This window comes from Somniosus microcephalus, chromosome 1 (assembly GCF_052327205.1).
Source record: "Somniosus microcephalus isolate GS21.2 chromosome 1, FLI_Smic_1.0, whole genome shotgun sequence".
In the NCBI taxonomy this organism is placed as follows: Eukaryota; Metazoa; Chordata; class Chondrichthyes; order Squaliformes; family Somniosidae; genus Somniosus; species Somniosus microcephalus.
Window position 1 is genome coordinate 191518588 of NC_140987.1, and position 26503 is coordinate 191545090.

At 48.4% G+C, this 26503-nt stretch overlaps 2 protein-coding genes across 10 annotated transcripts in view; both read left to right on the forward strand.

The window, feature by feature from the left end:
* arb2a (ARB2 cotranscriptional regulator A) overlaps window positions 1-26503 on the forward strand; it is an 846111-nt gene that overhangs the window by 296581 nt on the left and 523027 nt on the right. The window lies entirely within an intron of this gene.
* On the forward strand, window positions 24397-25855 carry LOC147124530 (uncharacterized). Its single transcript, XM_085988787.1, has 2 exons — window positions 24397-24566; window positions 24726-25855. Exon 2 carries the CDS (start codon window positions 24866-24868, stop codon window positions 25742-25744), a length of 879 nt encoding a protein of 292 aa, XP_085844913.1. The 5' UTR covers window positions 24397-24566; window positions 24726-24865; the 3' UTR covers window positions 25745-25855.

Consider the following 26503-nt stretch of genomic DNA (forward strand, 5'->3'; position numbering starts at 1 on the left):
ACCGAGTGATGCAACGTCAGAACGAAATTACAGAGATGCTTGTAAAACAGCAGAATCTGTTTCGACTCCCTCAAAGAGACATACCAGTGTTCCAAGGTGACCCACTCAAGTATAAGCCCTTCCTCAGATCCTTCGAACAAGCCAGTGACTCCAAAACAGAGAGCAGCAGTGATAAGTTGTACTACCTGGGACAGTACACCAGTGGTAAACCACAAGACCTGGTCAGAAGCTGTGAACACATGAGACCGGACCGGGGATACATAGAAGCCAGGAAGTTGCTGCAGGAGCACTATGGTAATGAGCTGAAGATAGCCACTGCATATATTGAAAAGGCTATCAAGTGGCCACAGATCAGGTCGGAGGACGGGGAGGCATTGAACACATATGTTCTTTTTCTCATAGGATGTCGCAACACCATGGAGGATGTTGAATTCATGGAAGAGATGGACAATCCTACGACTATGAGAATCATCATCTCTAAGCTTCCTTACAGGATGAGAGAACAATGGAGAAGAACAGCCTTTGAGATAATGGAGAGACGGAAAAGTAGAGCCAGGTTTGCAGACTTAGTGAATTTCATAGACAAACAGGCTAAAATTGCTAGGGACCCATTGTTTGGAAACATCCAGGATGTCAGCCCGACTACTGATGGAAGAGTGAAAGCCAAGCCTGCTGAATCAAAGACTCTCAGGAAAGGTGGTTCCAGGGGAAGCAGCTTTGCAACTATCGTCACTCAGGCTGGGGAAGAAAAGTCTCAGAACTCATCTCCCAAAAAGAGCAGCACAGTGACGCCTGCTAATGCCTTTCAGAAGCCATGTTTATTCTGCCAGAAGAATCATACATTGGATTTCTGCAGTGACATCAAAGCACAGCCACATAAAGACAGAATCGAATTTCTGAAGTACAATGGCCTATGTTTTGGATGTCTCTCTCAGGGGCACCTGAGTAGAAACTGTAAGCAAAGAACAACATGCAGAGAGTGCACTCGGAAACATCCCAGTCTGCTGCATATCCACAAAGAAGAACAAGTCTCTAAGAAGAGTGAAGAAAACAATACCGACGAGAAGGTTGTTTCAAGTGCTCTGGTGTCGCTAGAACCAGAGACTTGTGGATTCACTGGGGCCGGTGACAGTGATTGTATTCTTGCCATCGTACCTGTAAAGATCAAGTCTAAGAGGAGTGAGAAGTTTGTGGAGACTTACGCCTTCATGGATCCAGGTAGTTCAGCAACGTTCTGCACAGAATCACTCATGCGACAGCTGAACATTAGAGGCAGAAGAACAGAAATCCTATTACGCACCATGGGTCATGAGAAGTCAATGCAAAGTTATATCCTGTCAGACTTAGAAGTGTGTGGACTTGAAGAGAAGGACTTCATAGACCTGCCTAATGTTTTCACACAGAGGGAGATTCCTGTTAAAATAGGGAACTTAGCCCTGCAGAAGGATGTGGAGAGATGGCCTTACCTGGAAAAGGTGCGTCTCCCATATATTGAAGCAGAAATTGGCCTATTAATTGGAACCAATGCCTACAAAACTATGGAGCCATGGCAGGTGATAAATAGCAAGGATGACGGACCCTACGCAGTTAGGACAGCCCTTGGATGGGTAGTCAATGGACCGGTAAGGAGAGATGATGGCAACAAGTCGAACAAGGAGCAACGACAAAATGTAACAGTTAATCGTATCTCTATCGCAAGCATTGAAGAGCTGTTGATACAACAGTTCAACGCAGACTTTTCAGAACGCAGCTGTGAGGAAAAGACAGAGATGTTACAAGAAGATCATCAGTTCGTGGATTTGATGACAAGGTCTACACAGTTCATTGATGGCCACTATCACATTGGTTTGCCACTGAGAAGACAGACCGTGAAGATGCCGAACAATCGCTGCATAGCAGAGCAGCGCGCCATCAATCTAAAGAGAAAGCTGAACAAGAACCCCGACTTTCACGAAGACTACAAAGGCTTCATGAGAAACATCATAGCGAAAGGCTATGCTGTAAAAGTGCCCGAGGAACAGTTGAACAGAGACGATGGAAGGGTCTGGTACATTCCTCATCACGGGGTGTATCACCCAAAGAAGAAAAAGATCCATGTAGTGTTTGACTGCGCCACCTCATTCAGAGTAACTTCACTGAATGACCAGCTGCTTCAAGGTCCTGATCTTACTAATACCCTCATTGGCGTCTTGAAGAGGTTTAGACAAGAGCTCGTTGCCATGATGGCAGACATAGAATCAATGTTCTACCAAGTCAGAATCCCTGATGAAGATGCTGATCTTCTGCGTTTCCTTTGGTGGCCAGATGGCGATGTTAGTCAAGCTATGGTGGAATGTAGAATGGCTGTACACTTGTTCGGAGCCACATCATCTCCCAGCTGTGCAAGCTACGCTCTCAGAAAAACTGCAGAAGATGGCAAAGGCAAAGCACCATCAGAGGCTGTGGAGACAATCTTCAGAAACTTTTATGTCGATGACTGTCTGAAGTCCGTGTCAACAGAAGACGATGCCATCGCACTGTCAAGAGACCTTAGAACTCTGTGTTCGAATGGAGGATTCCATCTGACTAAGTGGATAAGCAACAGCAGAGCAGTTCTAGCTTCTATCCCAGAAAAGGAAAGAGCCACTGAAGTCAAAGATCTGGACCTGAGCCACGATGTCCTTCCTATCGAGAGAGCTCTTGGTGTACAATGGTGCATCGAGTCAGACACGTTCAACTTCAGAATAATGGTGAACGAAAGACCATCCACAAGACAAGGGATTCTCTCTGTGGTCAGTTCCATCTACGACCCTCTTGGATTCCTGGCACCACTCATTCTGCCGGTGAAGCTGATCCGATGAGAGCTGTGTAGAGACAAGAGAGGATGGGATGAAGATATCCCAGAAGGTCAAGCTCAGAGATGGCTCAGATGGTTGACAGATTTGCAACAACTTTCTAGCTTCAACGTCAGTAGATGCATCAAGCCTGTGAGTTTTGGAGTTACAAAGACGGCTCAACTACATCATTTCTCGGACGCCAGTGAGGACGGCTATGGCACGGCTACTTACCTCTTGCTGACAAATCAACAGGGCCAGAAACATTGTGCCTTCCTCATGGGGAAATCCAGGGTGGCTCCGCTGAAGCAGGTCACCATCCCGAGACTGGAGTTGACGGCAGCGGTAGTTGCAGTTAAAGTTGACCAGGTGATGCGGAAAGAGTTACAGCTCCCACTAGAAGAATCTGTCTTCTGGACGGATAGCACGACGGTGCTGAAGTATATCGAAAATGAGAAGATATGCTTCAAGACCTTCGTAGCAAACAGAATCTCATCCATTAGAGAAGCTACACAACCATCTCAGTGGAGGTATGTAAACACCTCATTAAACCCAGCAGATCAAGCCTCACGGGGATTGAAGGCTGAAAACTTGGATACAAGGCCCAAGTTATCTGCTGGAAACAGAGAGATCATGGCCAGAAAGACCAGATATGCCAAGTCAGATTGCTGAAGACGACGTCGAAGTCAAGAGATCAGTCACAGCAAATCTCATAACTACGAAAGAGAACTTTGACACAGTGAACAAGCTTGTTAACCATTTCTCAGGATGGCACCAGTTGAGGAAAGCAGTTGCATGGTTTCTAAGGTTGAAAGAGTTGCTGCTACACCTGAGCGGTAAGAGAAAAGAGTTTCGAGCCACTATCCATCAGTCTGAAAGTAACCCTGATAAGCAGAGAATGCTTCGACAGCAATATATGCACCAGCACAAGACCACATTGGGTAAGAATTCATTGACCGTGGAGGATTTGGCCAAGGCTGAGATGGAGATAGTTTGCTTCAGTCAAAGACAAAGATATCCAGAAGAAATCGAAGCTTTACAGCGAAATACTCCAATCAAGAAAGGTAGTCATATCTACAAGCTGGACCCTACACTGCAAGATGGAGTACTGAGGGTGGGAGGGCAACTAAACAAATCTGCTATGCCAGAGGAGGCCAAGCATCCTGCTATCCTTTCTAAGGACCTCCGGGTTGCTACTCTCATCAACATATCCACCAGAGTATTGGACACAGTGGGAGGAACCACGTGCTTGCGAAGCTAAGACAAAGATACTGGATTCCAGGAGCTAATTCTGTAATAAGAAAAATACTCTCTGAATGCATTGTTTGCAGGTGGTTACACGACTCTGGAAAGACCGATCACAAAGCTCTGCCTGCTACAAGAAGCAGCGTGAAAGGTTCCTGAACGAAAAAAGTGGACATTTATATTGTAAATATGTTGAACTCATTAGTTTATGACTCTTAAGAATGTTTGAGTAATTGATATGCTTCATGTGCCTAGTCAATTAGGGGCCGGAATGTAAGAGTCATGAAAGTTTAAGAAATAAAATACTTTAAAATATTGGTTGAATAGTATAATACAGTTAATTTACCTGACTGACTTATTGTATTGAGAAACCCCCTATTTTCTTGTTCCAATAGTATAATCTACAATGGTACAGTCCTTAAGCTTGTCACATGGTATCCAGCCATTTTACAGTTCAAGCTCCACGAGGCTAGAGAGAAGGTAAAAGCTATGATGGCTGGAGCAATACAGTTTTTGACCGTGTTCGTTTAAACGTGTTTTGCTTTGTAATTCTGTTTGTAAGGTGTTACAGTAAACAGTTTAAAGACAAAGTTACGTTTTGGAACGTTTTATTTCGACACGCGTCTACTCGTTGTTAAAAGCCTCAAAGCTCAGTGGCTGCATGTTTGGAAATTACGAAGCGCCACTACAGTAGGGTTGTGGTGAGGGGAGGGCGGTAAAGCAAGAGGTGCATGCTTGCACCATGTGCAGCTTGTAAATCAGAGGAGATTGTGAGATGAGGGGAAAGTGGGATTTGAGAAGGAGGATAACGTATGACGATAACGCCATCATCTATTCTTTCAGCCTCACTGCTGGCCAAGGGCTCAGCCTTGCCCTTGTCAAGAATGGCCAGCAGCGTCTCCTCCAAGGGGGTGAAGTGAAGCTAGGAATATGAGGTGTGCCTTGTGTTTGGTGGGGATTGTTGGTAGGTGAGTGATGGTGGTGTTTGTGCATTGAGCAGTATGTGAAGCTAGTGGTGCAGTTGGTAGGAGACGGCTTTCGAAGATGCTTTCACTGACCTTGACCACTCGTCTCAAGTCATGAAACTGCTTTGGGCACTGCTGGCAGTGGCGACCTCAGCGATCTGGTCCCACATCCTTCTTTCTGGAGGGCCTCCTGGCCCCCTGTGGGTAGAGGACCTCTCTTCCAGTGTTGACCTCCTGCTAAGCTCAAGTGTGGCGTCCGAGACCCTGGGTGCCCTTTCCCTGGCCTGTTGAGCCATTTGTGTTTGTGCTGAACCACTTTTACCATTATTGATCAGTAGAAGGCAGCTCATCTTTAAGAGGTACAGACTGCCTAGTGCTGAAGCACTCTTAAATTTTTTCATCAGCAGAAGGCAGCTCACCTTTAGCAGTTGTAGACTGCCTAGTGCTGAAGCACTTTAAAAAAAATTATCTGCAGAAGGCAGCTTAGCTTTAAGAACTGCAGACTGCCTTTAAGAGGAGTAGAGCTAAGTAAAGCTAGCCTCGCTCCAGCAACGTGAACTTTGGCCCCCTGCTGAGTGCACAGCCTGTCAGCAACGTGTTCAGCGCTTTTTGAAGGGACGCTGGCATATCTCGCATCGCGGTGCCCCCGGCTGCTTTTTGGCGTCATGACATTTCCCGACCCATACGTTAAATAGGGTATGGGAGGGGCCAGGTGAATAGGGGAAATGTATGGGTTAGTTTTGGAGTGAGTAAGCAGGTTGAACAAAGTTGGTGGCATTGGGGATGGAAAATACTTGTGGAGATAGTTTGGGACAGGGAGTATTTCAAGGAATTTAAGAGTCAAAGCATTTGGGTCAGGAACCAGTGGTTGGAAGGAGTTTAGCGAGCTGAGCCTTGAGACTATTCAGAGAAGGGGTTTAGGGCGTAGGAGCGAGGGCTGGGGTCTGGGAACACCAGGAGTTTGGAGCGGGAGGTGTGGGATGAGACCATTTTTGGGATGATGGAGAAAGAGAGACTTCTGTTGAGGTGGAGGCTTGGGTCTGGTATCTGGGAACTGGACAGGAGAGCTGGAGTATTGGGGTATTTTGGGAAGGGTGAGTGTGGGGCCTGGGAGCTGTTTTATGTGGAAAAGCAGGCTGTACTTGATAAAGTTGAGTCTGTTGGAACAAAATAGCCATGGTTCACTTGTTGGGATTTTCAACGTGACTGCAGAATTTACCTATGGTGTTTGAGTTGCATGGTACTCATCAGTAGGATGCGAACAAGGGAGGGGGCAAAGTAAGGATTTGGAGCCAGTGCAGCAAGAAAAATGGAAATCCAGTGGTGGGGATAGAGAAAATGCTGCATAAGTACCCAATCGAAAAGATAATATAAGTTGTCAAGCAGATGGAAGCACTCAAAGCCAGAAAGTTCTCTGGGTAGGCAGAAGCATTCAATGTGTGTGGGTCAGTACTCGGAGATGAGCACCAATGAAGTAGATGAATCAGCATTTGAAAGAAGGAAAGAAAGACCTGCATTTATATAGCGTCTTTCATGACCTCAGGACGTTCCAAAGCACTTTACAGCCAATGAAGTAGTTTTGAAGTGTAGTCACTGTTGTAATGTAGGAAATTCAGCACCCAATTGCACACAGCAAGCTTCCACAAACAGCAATGTGATAATGACCAGATAATTTGTTTTTGTTATGTTGATTGAGAGATAAATATTGGCCAGGTCACCAGGAATAACGCTCCTGCTCCTCTTCAAAATAGTGCCATGGGATCTTATACATCCACCTGAGAGAGTAGACAGGGCCTCGGTTCAACGTCTCATCCAAAATTGGCACCTCCAACAGCGTAGCACTCCCTCAGCACTGCACTAGAGCGTCAGTCTAGATTTTTGTGTTCAAGTCTCTGGAGTGGGACTTGAACCCACAACTTTTGACTCAGAGGAGAGTGTGTGCTACCCACTGAGCCACGGCTGACACATTTTGAGGAGGAAAGGAGGGAGCAGAGTTTACAAACAGAAATTCCTGGAATGCTATAAATGGCCAGTGTTGCTGTCAATCATGGGAAGAAAATCAGGGAGTTAGAGGTGGACATGAGTCGTGAGAGCTATAACTGGAGCATGCTACCTTGTTGATTTTTGTTCATTGAGTATGCCAGTTCTAGGAACCTCAAAGGTTCAAAACTCAAGCTTCTGAGACAGACACAGGCCTTTGATGGGAAATATAGAGCCATTGTAAACACTGAAAGTTGTATTGTATAAATAAGTTTAATCATTTAGGGGGAAAAATTCATCCCCTTAGCGCCTCCCATTAGCGCCAGTAGATGGTGCTAATGGGGCACTAGACCAGTATCGCCAGGGTGGGGTGAGGCGAATTCAGCGCTGCATGCCAAATTCGGCCCCCCCGTAGCACCGCGATTAGAGGTATCGCCGGGAACTTCAACATCAGGTAGATCATGACGTTAGTGAGTGCGCAACGCTCACTGACCGCCCGATTTGTAAAATTGATTCTCGCCATTTACCTTACCACCTGGAGTAAACACTGACAGGGAGAGCCGGCGTGCAGCACCAGGAAGCCGGCACCAGGGTCGTCATTTAAAGGGATCATCAGTAATTACTCGCAACTGTCAGGTTAGTGCAGTTTCAGTGTTTTTTGTTAGTTTCACCCACTGCAACAGTTTCATTCAGTAATTTCAAGGTTCTTTTGTATCAGGAGTCTTCTGGCAACTAAAAAGTAGCTACATTTATTTTTCAAAGATTCAAACTGCTACACGTGGTAACATTAATGGGGGCTGTGCAGGCATGCCACCTTGCCCTCCAGGATCTACAGCGGAGGGAGCGGAGGCAGCGAGAAATATGGGAACATGTGCACAGAGGGAGGAGAAGGGCCATCAGGGCTCTCACCAGGAGGCCTTATCCTCCGAGGGTATTCCGAGAACACTTCTCCTACCTTCAATTAAGCAAGGAGCAGTATATTAGAAGGCTTCGCTTCACCAAGGAGATGGTCACAGAACTCTGCCACCTCCTGCAACCAGACCTCCAGCCTCAGACCAGGGCGACCATGGCTCTCCCAGAGGCAGTCAAGGTCACTGTAGCCCTCAATTTCTTCGCCAGCGAATCCTTCCAGTCTACAATAGGAGACGTAGCTAACATCTCACAGTTTGCCATCCATCACTGCAGCCGGGAGGTCACTGAGGCTCTCTACAGCAGGAGAAGGGACTACATTGGCTTCCCGATCACCAGAGAGAAGCAGGATGAGCGTGCAGGTGGCTTTGCCAGGATAGCGGGCTTCCCCATGGTGCAGGGTGCTATTGACTGCACCCACGTGGCTTTGCGGGCACCGCATAACAATCCTGAAATCTTCATCCCCTGCAAAAGCTACCACTCACTTAATGTGCATTTGGTGTGCGACCACAGACAGAAAGTTGTTAATGTCAATGCTCGCTATCCTGGCAGCCACGATGCCATCATCCTGCGCCAGCCTGGTGTGCCAGCAGTCTTCCAGCCACCCTGTCAAGCTCAAGGATGGCTGCTCGGAGACAAGAGCTATCTGCTCTCCACCTGGCTCATGACTCCCCTCTGCAACCCCAACACTCGTGCCCAGCACTCATATAATGAGAGCAATGCTGCCACCAGGAACATCATCGAGCCGACTATCAGCTTATTGAAGCAACAGTTCCGCTGCCTTGACTGCTTGGGAGGAGCCCACCAGTAATCGCCGGAGCGGGTGTCCCATTTCGCGGTGGTCTGCTGCATGCTCCCCAACTTGGCCATCATGAGGGCGCAGCCCTTGCCAGCAGGGATTGCGGGACCAACTCAGGAGGCAGACAAGGCACAGGAGGAGGAGGTGGAGGAACAGGAGGGAGGGAGGAGGCAGCGAACAATCGACCTTCTGGATGGGCTGTCTGTGACCGGCTCTTCAGACTCCGATTCACATGAATGAAACCCCAGATCACCGTAGCTCACTGCATCCCCATCATGTCCCACTCCAGGAACTTGAGCACATAAAGCTAGGCTGACACTCCAGTGCAGTGCTGAGTGAGTGCTGCACTGTCAGAGGTGCCGTCTTTCGGATGAGACGTTAAACCGAGGCCCTGTGTTTTCTCAGGTGGACGTAAAAGATCCCATGGCACTATTTTGAAGGAGAGTAGGGGAGTTATCCTCGGTGTCCTGGCCAATATTTATTCCTCAACCAACATAACAAAAACAGATTATCTGGTCATTATCACATTGCTGTTTGTGGGACCTTGCTGTGCGCAAATTGGCTGCCACGTTTCCCACATTACAACAGTGACTCCACTTCAAAAGTACTTCATTGACTGTAAAGCGCTTTGAGATGTCCGGTGGTCGTGAAAGGCGCTATATAAATGCAAGTCTTTCTTATTTTTTCACACAATCCTTGTCTCACGGCGTATCACAGCGTCCTCCTGGGCGCAAAGGTGAAATGAGAGAGACCACAAAATATTCCAAAGACGATTAATAAATTTATCTATAAACATATCACATGAATTCTAATAACTAATGACCCTTGTGCCTGCCATAGTTGAATAGCTGTCATTGTGTGCAACGTGTGAGATATGGGTGTGAGTGTTGCTAGGTAGAGATTGTTGGTGGGTGAGTGCTGGGGGTGTGGTGCTTTGGGCAGTATGTGAAGCTTGTGGTACAAATGTTGGTATGTAACATTTGTTGAAGCATTCACTCACCTTGACCACCTGAGTGAGGTCCTTAAATTTCTTCCTGTACTGTGTGTGGGTCCTGGGTACCACTGTGCTGCCCGAGACGTGCTGCGCTACCTCCCTCCACATGGTGTGGAAGACTTGTGGTGAGGACCTGCTGCCACTTGCCGGGTAGAGCACCGCCCTCTGTCTCTCCACAGCGAAAACCAGTGCCTCCAACGCTTCATCGGTGAATCTGTGTGCTCGCTCCCTGAGGCGTGGACCTGTCATGAACACACCTGGTTCAGTCCTCCGGCTACTTCTCCTTGTTCTGCTTCTGCTTGCTGAGGCAGCTGCACAGCCAGCAATGCTGAGAATGAGGTACTGCAGCACCAATGAACCTCCCCTTTAAGTAGTGAAAAAAGCCTGTGGCAATGATGAGTTGCGATTAGACTGCACCCGATATTGGTCCACCCTTTAGGTCTATCGCCAATGAGCTTGGGTTTTAAGACTTGATTTAGGACTCCAATTATTTTGTTGAGCAGTGAGTGCACATTTTTCGTGCAGTCTAAAGCATTTGCGCCTGGCGCTAATTCTCCAACTTTTCTACTGACACCATTCCTTGGCTATAACAAATTTCTAGCCCCTAGTCTTTATATTATAGGGACAGTTCTAGGAAAAGTGGTCCTACCATTGTGGTGTATGTCAATATTCTCTCAATGGTGGAGGGCTGACCTTGCCATAAAGTACATAATTTTAATATGCTCTCTGTCTGTTTTCCATGTGCACAGGGTTATTTTGGTTGTAAGTGGATAGGGAATAGGAAATGCGGAAGCTCTGAGAGGGCTACTGCTCTGAAATGGCTGCTGCTCTTTTGAATTGCAGGTAACTGTTATAGTTAACTACCAGGAAGAACATGGAGCATCACAAAGGGCTGAGTGCTGGAACTGTCCCCTTTGATGAGAAGATGCTGGATGTGTTGCTAAAAGAGGTGTAACAGAGAAAGTTCTTCATTTTTGATGCAAAGGGCAACCTTCCACTCAGAGTCAGTGTGCAGTAAGCATGGCAGAAGGTAGCCCACAGAGTGAATATATGTCCATAGGTTGTGCGAGCAGTTGGGAAAAATGTTCTGGTTAAGGAAGAATGCCAAAATATAGTTCACGACAGTTTGCTAACTCAAATGAAATGAATGCCACTAGTATGCATGCATCAAGCACCAAGTCCCAACATGGAGCATAGAAACTGTTGTCCCAATCCCTTATATTTTGCACCGCCAAACTACGATCTTTGTAAAACATCCGCTGCAACCATGGTGCCTGCCAAAGCGAAAGACTTTTGTTGCCTTATATAACTGTTGGATGTTTGGCACTAAGTCCATATGGCATCTCAAACTATTTGCATGTTGCGTAGTCATCCCTTCACACAAGGTAGAATGTAGGCTGAGCTTTGGGGTGCACCTCATATTACATCCAAATGCTGTGGATCCATAATCTCCAGTATTGTTCATAACCTTGAGGTGGATTTAACATTTTAAAGACTAGTTCTGCTGTGAATTACTTTTGAGAAACCAGTTAATGGGAACTTGGCCACACTTAAAACATTTTTAAACCTCTTGGGCTGGGACAGCAGACCTGCTTATCTGTAGCAAGATGTGCTCTGCTCATTTCAATTAGCAGGAAGCACCAAAATACCGGTGCTGCCTGTACTCTTTTTGCGGGCGGCCATTAACCTTCAAGTAATTTTGAAAAAACAGGCAAATAGATTGTTAGAGACCAAGGAAGAAACATTCTGACATTTTGATGGCTTCAATGCTACTGATACTTCCAAGGAAATTCAGTACACTGCATGGGGGAGAAATTCGGTATCACCCCATTTGGGGCGCAGTTATCGGCCGGGCACAAAGTTTAGCGCCTGGCCCTAATTATCGCCTCCGACGACAAACTTGGCCTCTATCGCCCCTGGAGGTGATTTGAGCGTTAAATCAGGCACTACACACCTTTCTTAAGGCGCTAACGCTGAGGAGCGAGGCGCTACCTCAGAGCACTGGCGAAGCTCAGGTGATGTCAGTTAACAATGGAACACAGACACACTGGTGCCGGCCAGTTCTTAAAGGGGAGGTCGATCTTGCTCTCCAGCCACACCCTGCTCATTGCAGCCTTGAATCTCGGCCTGGAGAGACCTGTACATCAATTCTGCTGGAAAGAACAATGGAGAGGCCCAGGGAAAGAGCTCAGAGTGCAGCCCCCATTGTCTCTTCTAAATTGATGCAAGGAAGGTCAAATCAAAAAGAACCTGAAAAGTGCTGCTCAGTACCCAAAACTCCTTCAGAATCTCTTCAGAAGTCTCTCTCTCTCTCTCTCAGAATGCGTGGTGCAAAAATGTCACCGACAAAAAAAGGCAGGAAGAGGCCGCCTTTAAATAGCGCTCCCCCAGCCCATTCCTGACTGCAAACGTTCCCCTCTACCTGTCGTTGCTAGCGGCAGGCGGAAAGGCAGGGAGCGCCACTCAACATCCGGTCCGGGGCGTTGCACGCTCGACTGACATCACGATCTGCGGGCGCAGGAGATCATGGCAGCAGTGTTTAGCACCACCGCAAAATGTCTGGTCAATTTCACGAGCAGCGCAAACATCGCCGTGCCCGGGCACTAATTGCTTTGTGCCCCGTTAGCGCCCTCTTACGACGCGAACGGGAGACGCAAAGCAACCACATTTTTCCCCGCATATGTTCAGACTGCAGAGCCTGTCTTCAGCTAACAAAGTCATCACTCTTCAAGTAAAAACTTTAATGAAGGTATTAAACACGAAAACAATTCAATTGATCAGTTTAATCATATTAGTCAAAATTATTTTTTTAATTTTGTTTAAAACCTTATTTTAGACATTAGAAATGTCAGTTACTGAGGAAAAAACAGCAATTTTTTTTGTAAACAAAAAGTGTGACAACAGGAAGTAAGATTTGTAGGCAGGAAGTGCATGCAGATGTATATATGACAAGTGTATGTATAGGGCTATGCACAGGTTGAATTCTGATTTATTGCTATAATACTTCCAAGGGTTTAGATGGCATTACAAACTGTGAAAGCAAAGCTGGAGTCCTCAAAATGCATTCATGAATCAGTTTAGTATTCCTTTTACAGTATTTTTTTGCAGCAGTTATCACCGTATATGGCAGCTGTCAGATTTGCATGACAGAATGATATGATTTGAACTGAAGTGCTATTCTACCATATGGTTTGAACTACAATTACTGGATTTTAGTTCACCACTCTATATTTTACTATGTGCGAAATTTCAAAAATTACAACAGTGGGCGAAGAGCTACTCTTTAATGAAATCATAAACCATTTTTTTTTTTTTAATAGGTTTACAATTTGCTTACACATAGCACATAAAGGAAATCTTTCCCTAGTATATTTCAAAGCTGTAACACATTTTGGGTTCAGATACACTGATAATATGCTTATTTAATCTGGATTTCTTATATGTTCCACTACATCTATCTAAAAACAAAGAAGTGTGTGGGGGAGAAATTCGGTTGGTTAGCGCCTCCCATTAGTGCCTCCGGGGGGGGCGATAATGGGGCGCTAACGACTTACCGCCTGGGCGTGCCGATGTTATCACAGCCCGTGAAATTCACCTGCCGGTTTGCAGCGGCGGTAACCCCTAGCACCACGATCTTCTGCGCCTGGAGATTGTGATGTCATCTGGCTGCGTTGCGCCCCGGGCCCGAACTTTGGTTCCGCCTCCTGCAGCATCACCGGGCGAAAACATCGCCAGCTGCAGGAGGCATTCACCGGGAGGCCGGGCAGTTCGGGGGCGATACTTAAAGGCGAGGTGGCCAAGGTAAGTAAAACAAATTCTGAAATGCTCTTTCTCTTTTTTTTCCTTTGTCTTCGCCAGTGATCGATCGGCCCGGCACTCTGCTGCAGTGCATCAGGCTGATCGGGCCGGACCGCGGCTGCTGTCGGTGACCAGGTATGTTTTCCCCTTGCAGAGCCTGCAGCGCTAGCCCTTCCCTTTAAGGGAGGGAATTAGCCTTCCAATGCGGCAGCGCTGCACAGTCCATTATGCAAGCGCTGCACACCTACCGCCCTGCCTGCTTCCTGTTGCGCTCCAGGAAGGAAGTGGAGCACTTGATTTAGCGCTACACTTCCTTCTTGGAGTGCTAAAACCCAATTTTTTTAAAGCTGGGAATCATTAGCACGTGGAGCTAAGTTTCCCAGCTTTCCAAAGTTACCACTCCCAAACGAGGCGATACTGAATTTCTCCCCCTCTGCCTCTAGTGTGTGACTGTCTGCAGCACACCTCAAAATGTCACACTAAGCCAATGGCTGGGAAATTCCCCGGAGCTGCTCCCACTCTGTTGGCACTACTTTGCCGGAAGTGCGGCAGAAACCTTGATTACATGCGTGAACTCCGTTGCAGTTCCAATGATGTAATGCTGGCAGAGTGGGTGTAGCACCGAGGAATTTTCTGGCCTATATGTTTCACGTGTACCTGATTAACTCAAATATTATTTTCATTAAATACTGTCGAATCACAAATGAATACATAGAGAACATGCAAATCAACACAGCAAAAAATGCGACAAATATCAATGAGGAACTGCTACGGCCATATCTAAAAAGCTCAAGCCAACAAAGTCAGTAGAGAGGAGAAGCAGCGGCAACAAAAATACTTTAAAGATTTTTTGAAAATACTTTTGGCTGCTAATCTCAGTTTCTCCACTAAACTATGGATTTACAACTGGAAATAACAGCCCAGATATTCCAGGGGAAAGTTTTTGGCAGTGGATCTAGGCAGGATAGCCCTTCCATGCTGTATCATGGAACCAGGAGCATTTATATATTGTGGGCAGATGATGTGGCCTAGAAATTGAGTGGGCTTAGCGCCCAATTAGTGGCGCTAGAGGGCCTTGCGCCGGACTTATAGCCGTTTTGCAAATTGACTTGGGCCTTACCATCGGCGTTAGCCGGTAGCGCTGCGCCGGCACTGATGACGTCATCGGTGTGCGCAGCGTCCCAGTTGCCGTGGTAACCCGGCCCCAAGCCCAAATTCAATTGCGCCCGCCTCGCCCGTGGCAGGCGCAACTAACGAATGTGAAAAGTGTTCTTACACGCCTTTGCGCCGGCGCATAAAGGTGGAGCGGCGGCCGGCCGCGTTCCCGGCGGCCGCCTGCCCGCACCTCCCTTCCCGGACTCCTGCATCACCCCCCCCGCGGCCCTGATGAGTGTGTGCTGCGAGCCCGGCACTTCCCCGAGGTGCCGGGCTCAGATGTCGGGGGAATCCGCCGGACAGTTGTCGGCTGCAGGCAGCTCCTCCTTAACAGAAGGAGGAGGCCTGCAGTTCCCCAGCCTGCCGCACCGCATCGGGTGCCGCAGCGGGGGATTAGCGCCGGGAAACCCAATTCAACGCCCGTTTTCAGGCGCTAAAACCCTCCTTTAGCGCCCGCCGCCCTCTGGGGCCAACGCAACCGAATTTTCGTCGGGCGCTGCCGCATTAACGCTGGCGCAAAATTTCTGGCGCTACAGCCCTGGCGAGCCCACAACCCAATTTCTAGGCCAGAATCTCTTGTGCTCTGTCCGGCTGTATCATCAGCAGGAGGCTGAAGGTCGCGTCTACAGGATCGGTGCGGTGTTCTCGGGTAATTTGCTATTTGGGATAATTTGGTGACGGCTTCTGGGTTTTGCTGGGTCAGGAGGTATCGAGTCCGCTGATGGCCCTTGTAGGGTTGGAGCATTGTCCGTTGTGGCATATTAGGAGGCATTTGTTTCTCCATGGCTCTTTCTGTCTGGGTCTTGTGTGGGGTCCACAAATGGGTACCAGACTGCCTGGTACTCCCACCTTCACTGGCTGTCATAGGCCCAAGATGTTTCACCCAAATGTTTGCTGGGTGGAGGTTTGTGCTCCACCATGGTGCTGGAGGGGGATACACCATCCTGCAGCTAGCAGTAACAGTGTACTAGCCTACATATCACATAGGGGATTCACTCCCAGATGAGTGGGTCTTAAAGTACAGGCTCAGATCTGGAGGCACTGTGACTGGAAACACATAGAAACATAGAAGATAGGAGCAGCAGTAGGCCATTCGGCCCTTTGAGCCTGCTCCGCCATTCAATTCGATCATGGCTGATCATCCAAATTCAGTACCCTGTCCCTGCCTTCTCCCCATATCCCTTGATCCCTTTAGCCGTAAGAAATATATCCAACTCCTTTTTGAATATATTTAATGAACTGGCCTCCACTGCCCTCTGTGGCAGAGAATTCCACAGGTTCACCACTCTCTGGGTGAAGAAATTCCTCCTCATTTCAGTCCTAAATGGCTTATCCCTTATCCTTAGACAATGACCCCTGGTTCTGGACTCCCCGGCCATCATAAACATCCTTCCTGCATCTAGTCTGTCCAGGCCTGACAGAATTTTATAGGTTTCGATGAGATCCCCTCTCAATCTTCTAAACTCCAGTGAGTATAAGCCCAATCGACACAATCTCTCCTCATACGTCATTCCTGCCATCCCAGGTATCAGCCTGGTGAATCTTCGCTGTACTCCTTCCATGGCAAGAACGTCCTTCCTCAGGTAAGGTGACCAAAACTGCATATAATACTCAAGGTGCGGTCTCACCAAGGCCCTGTACAACTGTAGCAAGACATCCTTGTTCCTGTACTCGAACCCTCTTGCTACGAAGGCCAACATACCATTTGCCTTCTTAACCGCCTGCTGCACCTGCATGCTTACCTTCAGCGACTGGTGCACAAGAACACCCAGGTCTCTTTGCACTTCCCCTTCTCCCAATCTATTGCCATTCAAATAATAATCTGCCTTCCTGTTTTTGCCACCAAAGTGGATAACCTCACATTTATCCACATTATAGTGCATTTGCCATGTTTCTGCCCAATCACCCAATCTGTCCAAATCGTACTGGAGTTTCTCGACATCCTCCTCACAGCTTACCCTCCCACCCAGCTTTGTGTCGTCTGCAAATTTGGAGATATTACATCCAATTCCCTCGTCCAGATCATTAATATATATTGTGAACAGCTGGGGTCTTAGGACCGATCCTTGCGGTACCCCACTAGTCACTGCCTGCCACTCGGAAAACGACCCGTTTATTCCAACTCTCTGCCTTCTGTCCGCCAACCAGTTCTCTATCCAAGTCAATACCTTGCCCCCAATCCCATGTGCCTTAATTTTGCACGCTAATCTCTTATGCGGGACCTTATCGAAAGCCTTCTGAAAGTCCAAATACACCACATCCACTGGTTCTCCCTTATCTATTTTACCAGTTACATCCTCAAAAAATTCCAGTAGATTAGTCAAGCATGATTTACCTTTTGTAAATCCATGTTGACTTTGTCCGATCCTGTCACTACTTACTAAGTGCTCTGCTATTACATCTTTTATAATAGATTCTCGCATTTTCCCCACTACCAATGTCAGGCTTACCGGTCTATAATTCCCCGCTTTTTCTCTGCCACCTTTTTTGAATAGTGGGGTAACATTAGCTACCCTCCAATCCATGGGTACTGTTCCAGAGTCTATTGAGTTCTGGAAGATGACCAGTAATGCATCTACTATTTCTAGGGCCACTTCCTTAAGTACCCTGGGATGTAGATTATCAGGCCCTGGGGATTTATCGGCCTTCAGTCCCATCAATTTTCCTAACACCATTTCCCTACAAATACTGATTTCTTTCAGTTCCACCCTTTCATCAGGCCCTATGTTCCCCGGCATCTCTGGGAGGTTATTTGTGTCCTCCTTTGTGAAGACAAGTATGAATTTAGTTGGTCTGCCATTTCTTTGTTACCCATTATAAATTCCCCTGATTCTGACTGCAAGGGACCTACGCTTGACTTCACCAATCTTTTTCTCTTCACATATCTATAAAAGCTTTTACAGTCAGTTTTTATGTTCCCTGCGAGCTTACTCTCATATTCTATTTTCCCTTTCTTAATTAACCACATAAAGACTGTGGCATAGATGTCGTTAAACCATTGCATGAGAAATCAATTGAAATAAATTAACCAAAAAGGGAAACGTGAACTTTTGAAGAACTCTTGGTGAGAATATGGTGTTGAGCCTTTTAAAAACATACTTCCAAACTTTGCCTATTATTTTATCAGTTCCTAAACTAGAAAACCCAATGTATAAAATTGAAGGAAATGCAGCTTTGATTTTTTTTCCTGCGATTATTACAACTGTAGTACAGTATTGTTTATTTTAAAAGTATTTATCTCCTATACTGTTTGACTGACCGGGGGGAGATTTGATGCATCTCATTGGAAGCAGTTTTCACTCCAGTTACATAAAGCTCTCCATAGTTACCAGTTACCACAGTAGCTGTTTACTGTACGGCTTATAACTCACCGCTGCTTTCTCCCAGCTCTACGCGCTGTCAACGACCGCACGCTCAGGCGTGCTTTGAAGAGGGCGGTAAAAGGAGCAGCAGCGTCCAAAATCGATGAGCGTGCATCAATTTGGCGTTGTACGGTGATTGACATCACGCTGCTGGTAATTGAAATATTTGCGGCGAGCACAGGCAACGGCAATGCTGCCGACGTGCCCAATATGGCGGGCACCGTGTTCTGCGCTGGAATTGGGCAGAAGCAACGCAGCCACCATTTTTTCTACAAAACCGGCCTCAGTGGCCGTCATTGAAACGTCAAATTTCTAGGCCTGTATGTTTAAGTATGTGGGAGACAAAAAACATGGCGGACTGTACTAATTACATACCTGTTTTAGGTGTGGTTGGTGTTCAAATTATACTCTATCAGCTTATCAAATTGAGAGAAAGCAAGATAAGTACAGACTTCATCTTTATTAGAATTATTTTTCTTAAAGTTGAATTTTAAAATTAAACAGAAAGCCTCTAATTATCACCTGATAATCATCTGATCTATGTTTTGATGATAGTCAAAAAATATAAATATTCTATTTAGAAAATATTTTCCATCCATATATTGTTGCTATGAAGGGCTATTTAAAATTTAAATGCACCAAATGCATATTCAATTGATCACTGACCAATACAACAGCATCTTGCATTTATATAACACCTTTTACATAGTAAAACGTCCCAAGGCGCTTCACATGAGCGTTATCAAACAAAATTTGACACCGAGCCACAAAAGGCGATATTACAACAGGTGACCAAAAGCTTGGTCAAAGAGCTAGGTTTTAAGGAGCGTCTTAAAGGAAGAGAGAGTGGTAGAGAGGCAGAGAGGTTTAGGGAAGGAATTCCAGAGCTTAGCGCCTAGCACGGCCGCTAATAGTGGAGCAATTAAAATCGGAGTTGCACAAGAGGCCAGAATTGGAGGAGCGCAGAGATCTCGGAGGGTTGTAGGGCTAGAGAAGGTTACAGAGATAGGGAGTGACGAGGCCATGGAGGGATTTGAAAACGATGAGAATTTTAAAATCAGTTGATAAAATTGATGGATTGCATAAACTTAGGCTATATAAATGCATTTATCAGATGATTCATTCATAAGTATCGTGTGATTGAAGTAACTGCTATTTATTTATGTACCTAGTTTTATTGGAGCAGAGGAGGCTAAGAGGAGATTTATTAGAGGTTTTTAAAATTATTATGGAATTTAGAGGGTGAATAGGGAAAGACTATTTCTTCTGGTTGGAGTTTTAGTCAAGAGGAACCATCAATTTTAATTGTCAGTATGAGAGTGAGGAGAGATGTTAGGAGAAAGTTCTTGATGCAGACAAGTTTTAGCGTATGGAATGCTTTGGTGCAGAGAGAGACAGAAACCATTACGGCCTAGAAATTAGCTATAGCCCCGCCAGCTCGCTGGCGGGCAGAATTTACCGCTGGGCGCAGAGCCACTCGCGCCCAGCCGATATTCAGTTTCAGCGCCCAAAGTCGAGGACGGCCGCTGTTCAAGGGTGTGGCCGCCCCCGCTTGGGGCGCTGAAACTGAATATCGGCGCGCTAGTGGCCGCAGCGCCACCCGCAGCGGAGCGGCAGGCTGCGGTACTGCAGGCCTTCCTCCCTCTCTTAAGGGGGAGGTGCCTGCAGCAGCCGGAGCCCCGATCGTGAGAAGTGCCGGGCTCCCGGAAACCAGCCGGCAATGCCGCAGGGGGGGGGTGGAGGAGGCCGGGGAAGGAGGTGCGGGCAGGCGGCCGCCGAAAAAGCGGCCGGCCGCACCTCCACCTTAAAGCGCCCCACCAAGGCTGCTGTATGGACCCGGTCTCCGAATGTTATTAGCGGCCTCCACGGAAGAGGCGGCCGCTACTGAAGATGGGGGTCGGGGCGGTACCGGGGCGCTGCGCACACCGATGACGTCATCGGTGGTGGCGCAGCGCTAACGGCTACCGCCGCAATTAGCGCGTCAATGAAGTTCGCCCGAAGTTTGCAGACTGGCGCAGAAGCCCTCTTTGGGCGGTAACTGGGCGCAAAGCCCACTGAATTTCTAGGCCTCCATCTTTTAATGCAAAAGTGGATAAACATTTGAAGCAGAGGAAGATATGCAGCTTTGGGGAGAGAACAGGACAGTGGGTTTAGTTTTGGACTGCAAAGAACTGGCCAGATATGTTTGGCTGGATGGCCTCCTTCTGTGCTGCAAACATCTATGGTTCTATGGTTATACCTACACTGAGTGAGAAAAACACTATTTTCCAGTATAACAATTGAAAAGCTATAGGGAGAGAGCTATAGGCAGAACTTTCAACTCTCTGGACTATGTGGGTGGTCCTAATCTGCTGAAGCCACAGGGGAAGCACCACATAGGAGCATGCGTAAGAGAAAGATACTGCACAAATAGTCACAAGGGTAGTCACTTGGGTGAAATTTGATGTTTTATGTTAAAAAGCCATCAGATGATTACTGTAAATAAAAAATCTGATGGCTACTGCTGTAGTTGTGGCGTGTGTCATTTCGCGAATGGGACTTCCACATTGAGGGCTTAGGATTACTTGCAATTGTCAGTATGGTGGTCAAATTGCTAGGAATCCGCTGGTCCTTGGCCATTGTCGATGCTCAGGTAAGAAGCTGCGAGGCAAAAGTGCTTGATTGGTTAGGCTCAGCAAATCTGGCCAAGATGAGTGCGTTCCTTGCATCCTGGGCAGCAATGTTCTCGTGTACTGCTGCCGCTGGTTGATGGGCCTCTGCAAGATGTTCGTTTTCGCTCTCCTTCTCCTCCTCCTCCTCGAGAGGATTCGAGTACAGGAACAAGGATGTCTTGCTGCAGTTGTACAGGGCCTTGGAGACCACACCTTGAGTATTGTGTGCAGTTTTGGTCGCCTTATCTGAGGAAGGATGTTCTTGCCATGGAGGGAGTGCAGCGAAGATTCACCAGACTGATACCTGGGATGGCAGGAATGACGTATGAGGAGAGATTGGGTCGATTGGGCTTATACTCGCTAGAGTTTAGAAGAATGAGAGGGGATCTCATTGAAACTTATAAAATTCTAACAGGACTAGACAGGGTAGATGCAGGAAGGATGTTCCTGATGGTGAGGGAGTCCAGAACCAGGGGTCACAGTCTAAAGATAAGGGGTAAGCCATTTAGGACAGAGATGAGGAGGAAATTCTTCACCCAGAGAGTGTGAACCTGTGGAATTCTCTACCACAGAAGGCAGTTGAGGCCAATTCATTAAATATATTCAAGAAAGAGTTAGATATATTTCTTAAGGCTAAAGGGATCAAGGGATATGGGGAGAAGGCAGGGACAGGGTAGTGAGTTTGGATGATCAGCCATGATCTCATTGAATGGCAGAGCAGGCTCGAGGGGCCGAATGGCCTACTCCTGCTCCTATCTTCTATGTTTCTAAAGTTGCTATCCCTATAGCTCCCTACCTCTCTCTCAATCTTCAAACACCTCTCAAAACCTTCCTCTTCAAATATGAATGTATAGGCCCAGAATTTCCTGGAATGTTTTGGTGTCGCTACGGCATAAGAGGAAGCTGGTTTACACTGGTTTTAAGCTGAAGCATCAAATTTCTTAGATTATTTACACAGGTCCCAAGCAACGTTTCCCCTAAGGTACGCGGCTGCGTGGCCACACATCAATCGGGAGGTCCTGCGTAGGCCGCTCGCAAGCTATTGCCGCTGGAAAATAAACCGCTCCCTAACTGGGAGTGCCTGATTGTGGAACCGCCCTTTAGTGACAACTGTTGGCCACCTGTCTGAGTTACTCAGAAATTTGATTCAAAGTTATTCCAGCATATATGACGTTCACATTATGCTGTGTGTGAAAGCAGTATTTATTGTGAATTAAAAGCTGCACATTTAAAAAATATATTTATTTACATATTTAAGTTTAGACTCCTGCATGATCAATGATTAAAATATCTATGTTTGGTGCTGCAACAGGTCACACTGGTTGAATAAAATTCTAACTGAGATGACTTTCGATATGGTGACTGAAGGGTGGAGGGGGCAGCAGGAGGGAAGAGGAAAGGAGATAGATTGGTTTCAATGGCATTTTGTTCCCGCCGTTGAATAATAGAAGAAATTCTACAAGGTTGAAGGCCACACCTGTGGTATAATCAGTACAGTAAATGGTTTTATGCTATTCTTTGCTCCTGTCTGAGTACTCAGACAAACTGATTTGATTTCAACCTATAGCATTGTGACTGGTTACATTACAAAGGCTCTCTTTATCTTTCCTTACCAGACCTCTGGTATCAGAAACTGAAATTAACGTTTGGGTTCCAAGCAACTGTCGCCCTAAACCTAAACTATTACTGTGCTGAGTGCTGTAAAGAGGTCGTGAAGAAAGATACAACTGTGACTAATTGCTAATTTGCATTTATTTCAGTGAACTACAAGGCTGCATTGGAAGCAATGGTTCTATAGGTATTTGAAACCTCAGTTTGTCACATGACCAAATGTTGTTACATATATATAAACGTATACTATAGGAATATGTGCATAAATATCTTATGTGGTTGACGAGGTGGGGATAGCGGTGACGATTGGCAGGAGGTTTTGCATCTACGATCGACAGGGAGCTAGCAGTGGCCGGCAGCGGCCCACGTTCTTTGAATGTGGGGTCTGAGGAGCGTTTGGGAGGGTGAGGGCGAGAGGAGGAAGGGAGGGAATTGATCAGGTGGGTGGGGGCGACAGGGAGAAGGGTGGGGGTGACGGAAAAAAAGAGAGAGGCACTTGCATTTTTATAGTATTTCATGACCTCAGGACGTCCCAAAGCACTTTACAGCAATTGAAGTACTTTTGAAGCATAGTCACTGTTGTAATGTAGGAAACGCATCAGCCAATTTGCGCACAGCAAGGTCCCACAAACAACAATGTGATAACGACCGGATAATCTGTTTTAGTGATTTTGGTTGAGGGATTAATATTGGCCAGGACACTGGAGAGAGCTCCGTTGCTCTTCTTTGAATAGTGCCATGGGATCTTTTACATCCACCTGATAGGGCAGACGTCTTATCTGAAAGACGGCACCTCCGACAATGCAACATGCCATCAGTATTGCACTATAGTGTCAGCCAAGATTACGTGCTCAAGTCACTGGAGGGACTTGAACCACAACCTTCTGACTCGAGACGAGATTACTACCAACTGAGGCATGGATGAGAGGGAAGGAAAGGATCAGGATGGGGGGCCAAGGAGAGAGTGGAGAAGCGATTGGGAGAGGGCTGAGGGGGGCTGGCAACTGTCTTCGGCACTGCAGTGGGTCCGGGAGAGCACTCGTGCTCCTCCCAGCTCCACATGCAGGTAAGTATTTTGAAAGAAACTTGCCTTTCTTGGGGGGCCCTCCAGCGGTTCCTTTAAGTACCACTGATTAGGCCGCATTTGGACCACGCTTTCCTGAATGCAGCCAGCACCGGCGCACCTCCGGTGTGTAATAAGCACCCCACCCACCATATTGGATACTTAGATGCTCATTTTGCACCTGAGAAATGGGCGCTGCATCATTGAATTTCTAGGGCTACAACTTTTAGGCCTAGAAATTCAGTTTGCACAGTTTTGGGGCGCTAAAGTCGGGCGTTCGGTAAATTTAGCGCCCGCCGGAAACTGCAGGCAACCGCGCCGAAATTCAGTGGATTTGGCCAAGAGTTTTGGCGAGCGCTGAAACCGGCGTTGCAATGCTCGGTTCCGGCGCTAAACCGGCGCTGCGGCCTGATAACGCCGATGCCGGGCGCAGCGCAGGTGCGGTCATGTGTTGCTTGACAGCAGACACCCTGACGCCGGCCTGCTCTTAAAGGGGGAAGGGTCAACTTTGACTGCTGCCACGCCCTGCACACTGGAGCCCTGCTGCTAGGCCTCAACAGTGCTGGTGGGACAAAATAGCGCCAGAATAGATGGAGATGGCCCGTGAAAGAGCCCAGCGCTTCTCAGACCATGCACTGAGGGTGCTGATTGATGCTGTCCAGGAGAGAAGACCCATCTTGTGCCCGGACAATGGCAGAAAGGCTCCCAGGAGAGAGTTCAGGAAAGCCTGGAGGAGCATCGCACGCAGGGTCTCCTCAAAATCAGATGTGCCCAGGACTGCGGACCAGTGCCGCAAAAAGTTCAATGACCTCTGTCGGCTGGTGAAGGTGAGTACCCTTTCCACTGTCCTCCTCATCCTTGCATGTGAGCCTCACACTATGGGCAAAGGGACCTCAAAGGCATAATGGGCAGCCCTCCTCACGCAGCAATGCCACTGGCATGATCATCAGCAGCACTTTCTGCACTGACCACACTGGCCAGGCTATTCCACCATGGGAGGCAGTACACACAGCAACAGGGCACCACACTGTACTTAGAGTCCGTCCTTTCTCTTGCAGGCCAAGCTGGCAAGAAATGCGCGCAGCCGGCTGGAGACCGGTGGTGGACGGCCCCACTACCAGGCTCTAAGTGCTCTGGAGGAGAGTGTCGCTGGACTCCTGCATCCCCGGGTGACTGGCCCTGTAGCCATCGGGGATGCGGACCCTGTGCTGGAAGCCACTGGTAAGGAGATGACCGCTTGCAGCTCTCTCGTTGCCCTAGTGCTTCCGATCTAAATCCTTTCCCACTGACGGACAAATGCGCATAATGCCACCGCTCAGGCGTCCCTCGCTGACGCCCTGTCCTCACTTTAAAGCTACTCTTGTGCCTTCCTGCTTTCAGCTGCTGAGGAGGAGGTGGTCCCTGAGGCGCTGGGTGCCAGGCCCTTGGAGGAGGAGGACGTCCAGGACGAGGAGGAAGCCGGGCCATCGGGCGAGCCCTCAGCCGTGCCAGGGGATGGCAATGAAGGGGGGACGTCTGGCATGCAGGAGAGCCAGGGGGAGGTGTTGCAGGGGAGGGCAGATCCTGCTTGCAGTGGGGTCCAGGCAGGCGGCAGGGGTCGGCCAGCTCGGCCGGCTTCTCCCCAGCTGCAGAGTCTTCTCTCCAGTCCGGAGAGTGGCCTCGGCCAGGAGGTGCGCCTCCTGCAAGAGATCTCGGTGGCGTCTGACCGGCGCCACCATGAGTTCATGGGGGTTGTGCAGCAGATGCCGCACGCCATCGAGTCCCTGGCTCAGAGTGTGGCAGCATTCGGCCAATCACAGGCCAGGGGGGTGGAGCAACTGGCCGCAGTGCACGCCAGGGGGGTCGAACTACTCGCGGCACTGCAGGAGGAGAGTCGCCAGAGAGGTGGTTCCTTCGACACACTGTCACAGCAGCTGGCGGCACATACCCGGGCAGTGCGGTCACTGACTTCTGCCACACTCGCTTTGACGCAGAGGCGTCGCACCCGCACCCGCCGCCCTGCTGCAACACAGCGGGCTGGCCTCCAGCACATAGCTGCGCCAGCTGAACTGCCAGGCCGGACGACTGCCACTGTGTCTGCTGAGCCTCGCGCGCCTGGCAGCAGCCAGCTTGCCCCCCTTGGAGCATCCGACACTGCCACTCCCCCAGCCAGGGTGCGAGGAGCTGCTGCTGCCACTGATGCTGGCCAGCCACAGCCGAAGCAGTCAGCAGCCGGCCCCTCCCGGGACGTGCGTCGTGTTGGCCGACCCCCAAGGGCATCTGTCGCGACGCATGGGGGCCCTCATGAGCCTTCCCCCAGCCTTGAGGCCACCACAGGGCCCACGTTGAGGCGGAGCAGCAGGCCGGGCAGGGGCCGGGGAAGGCTCTCTAAGGACTCGCCCTCTCGGCACAGCCGCTAGAGTGTGGTCTCTGCGGCATTGTATATATGGGGGGGATTGTGTTTTGGGGGCTGATTTTTGTGGATGGCCGAAATTGAAGGCATTTTTTGTTTTTATGGGGGTCTTTCTGTTGGCGAGGGGGGCCCTTTTTTTGTTACGGCCAATGTTGAAGGCCATGTGGATGGCCAACTTTTGTTAGTCCTCCCCAGGTTGGGGGAGTGACATATGTTTGTGACTGTTTTTTGGGTGTGTTCTGTGTTTTTGAGTTTCATGTGGGAAGGGGCCTCAGTTTGTTAAATAAAGGTTTTTATTTATTCAGCTTGTCCAGGTGTCATGTTTCAAGTGTTTGCTGCGTTAACCGGCTGACGGCTTCCGGAGCGGCTGCCTTCAGGTGCGCTCATTCCCACAGGCCATTCCCTCACAGCGGGCCTAGAAGTGTCGAGCAATAAGCCCCCGGCGTACGGCCCTTGGGCCTTCTGGCCCCCTCCTGGCCTGCTCCTCCTCCTCCTCCTCCCCCTCCTCCTCCTGATGGTCCTCCTGCTCGTCCTCCTCAGGTGGTGGTGCAATGTCAGGTGGCAGTGCCTGCGTCCGGCGGATAGCCAGGTTGTGCAGCATGCAGCACACGACGACGAACTGGGACACTCTATCCGGCGAATACTGTAGAGAGCCGCCAGAGCGATCCAGGCAGCGGAAGCGTTGCTTGAGGACGCCTATGGTTTGCTCTATGACGTTCCTTGTTGCTTGATGGCTTTCGTTGTATGAGTCCTCCGCTGGGGTCCT

Excerpts from the sequence above, each read along its gene's own strand:
- LOC147124530 (XM_085988787.1), top strand. The coding sequence starts at position 24,866 with ATGCAGGAGAGCCAGGGGGAGGTGTTGCAGGGGAGGGCAGATCCTGCT.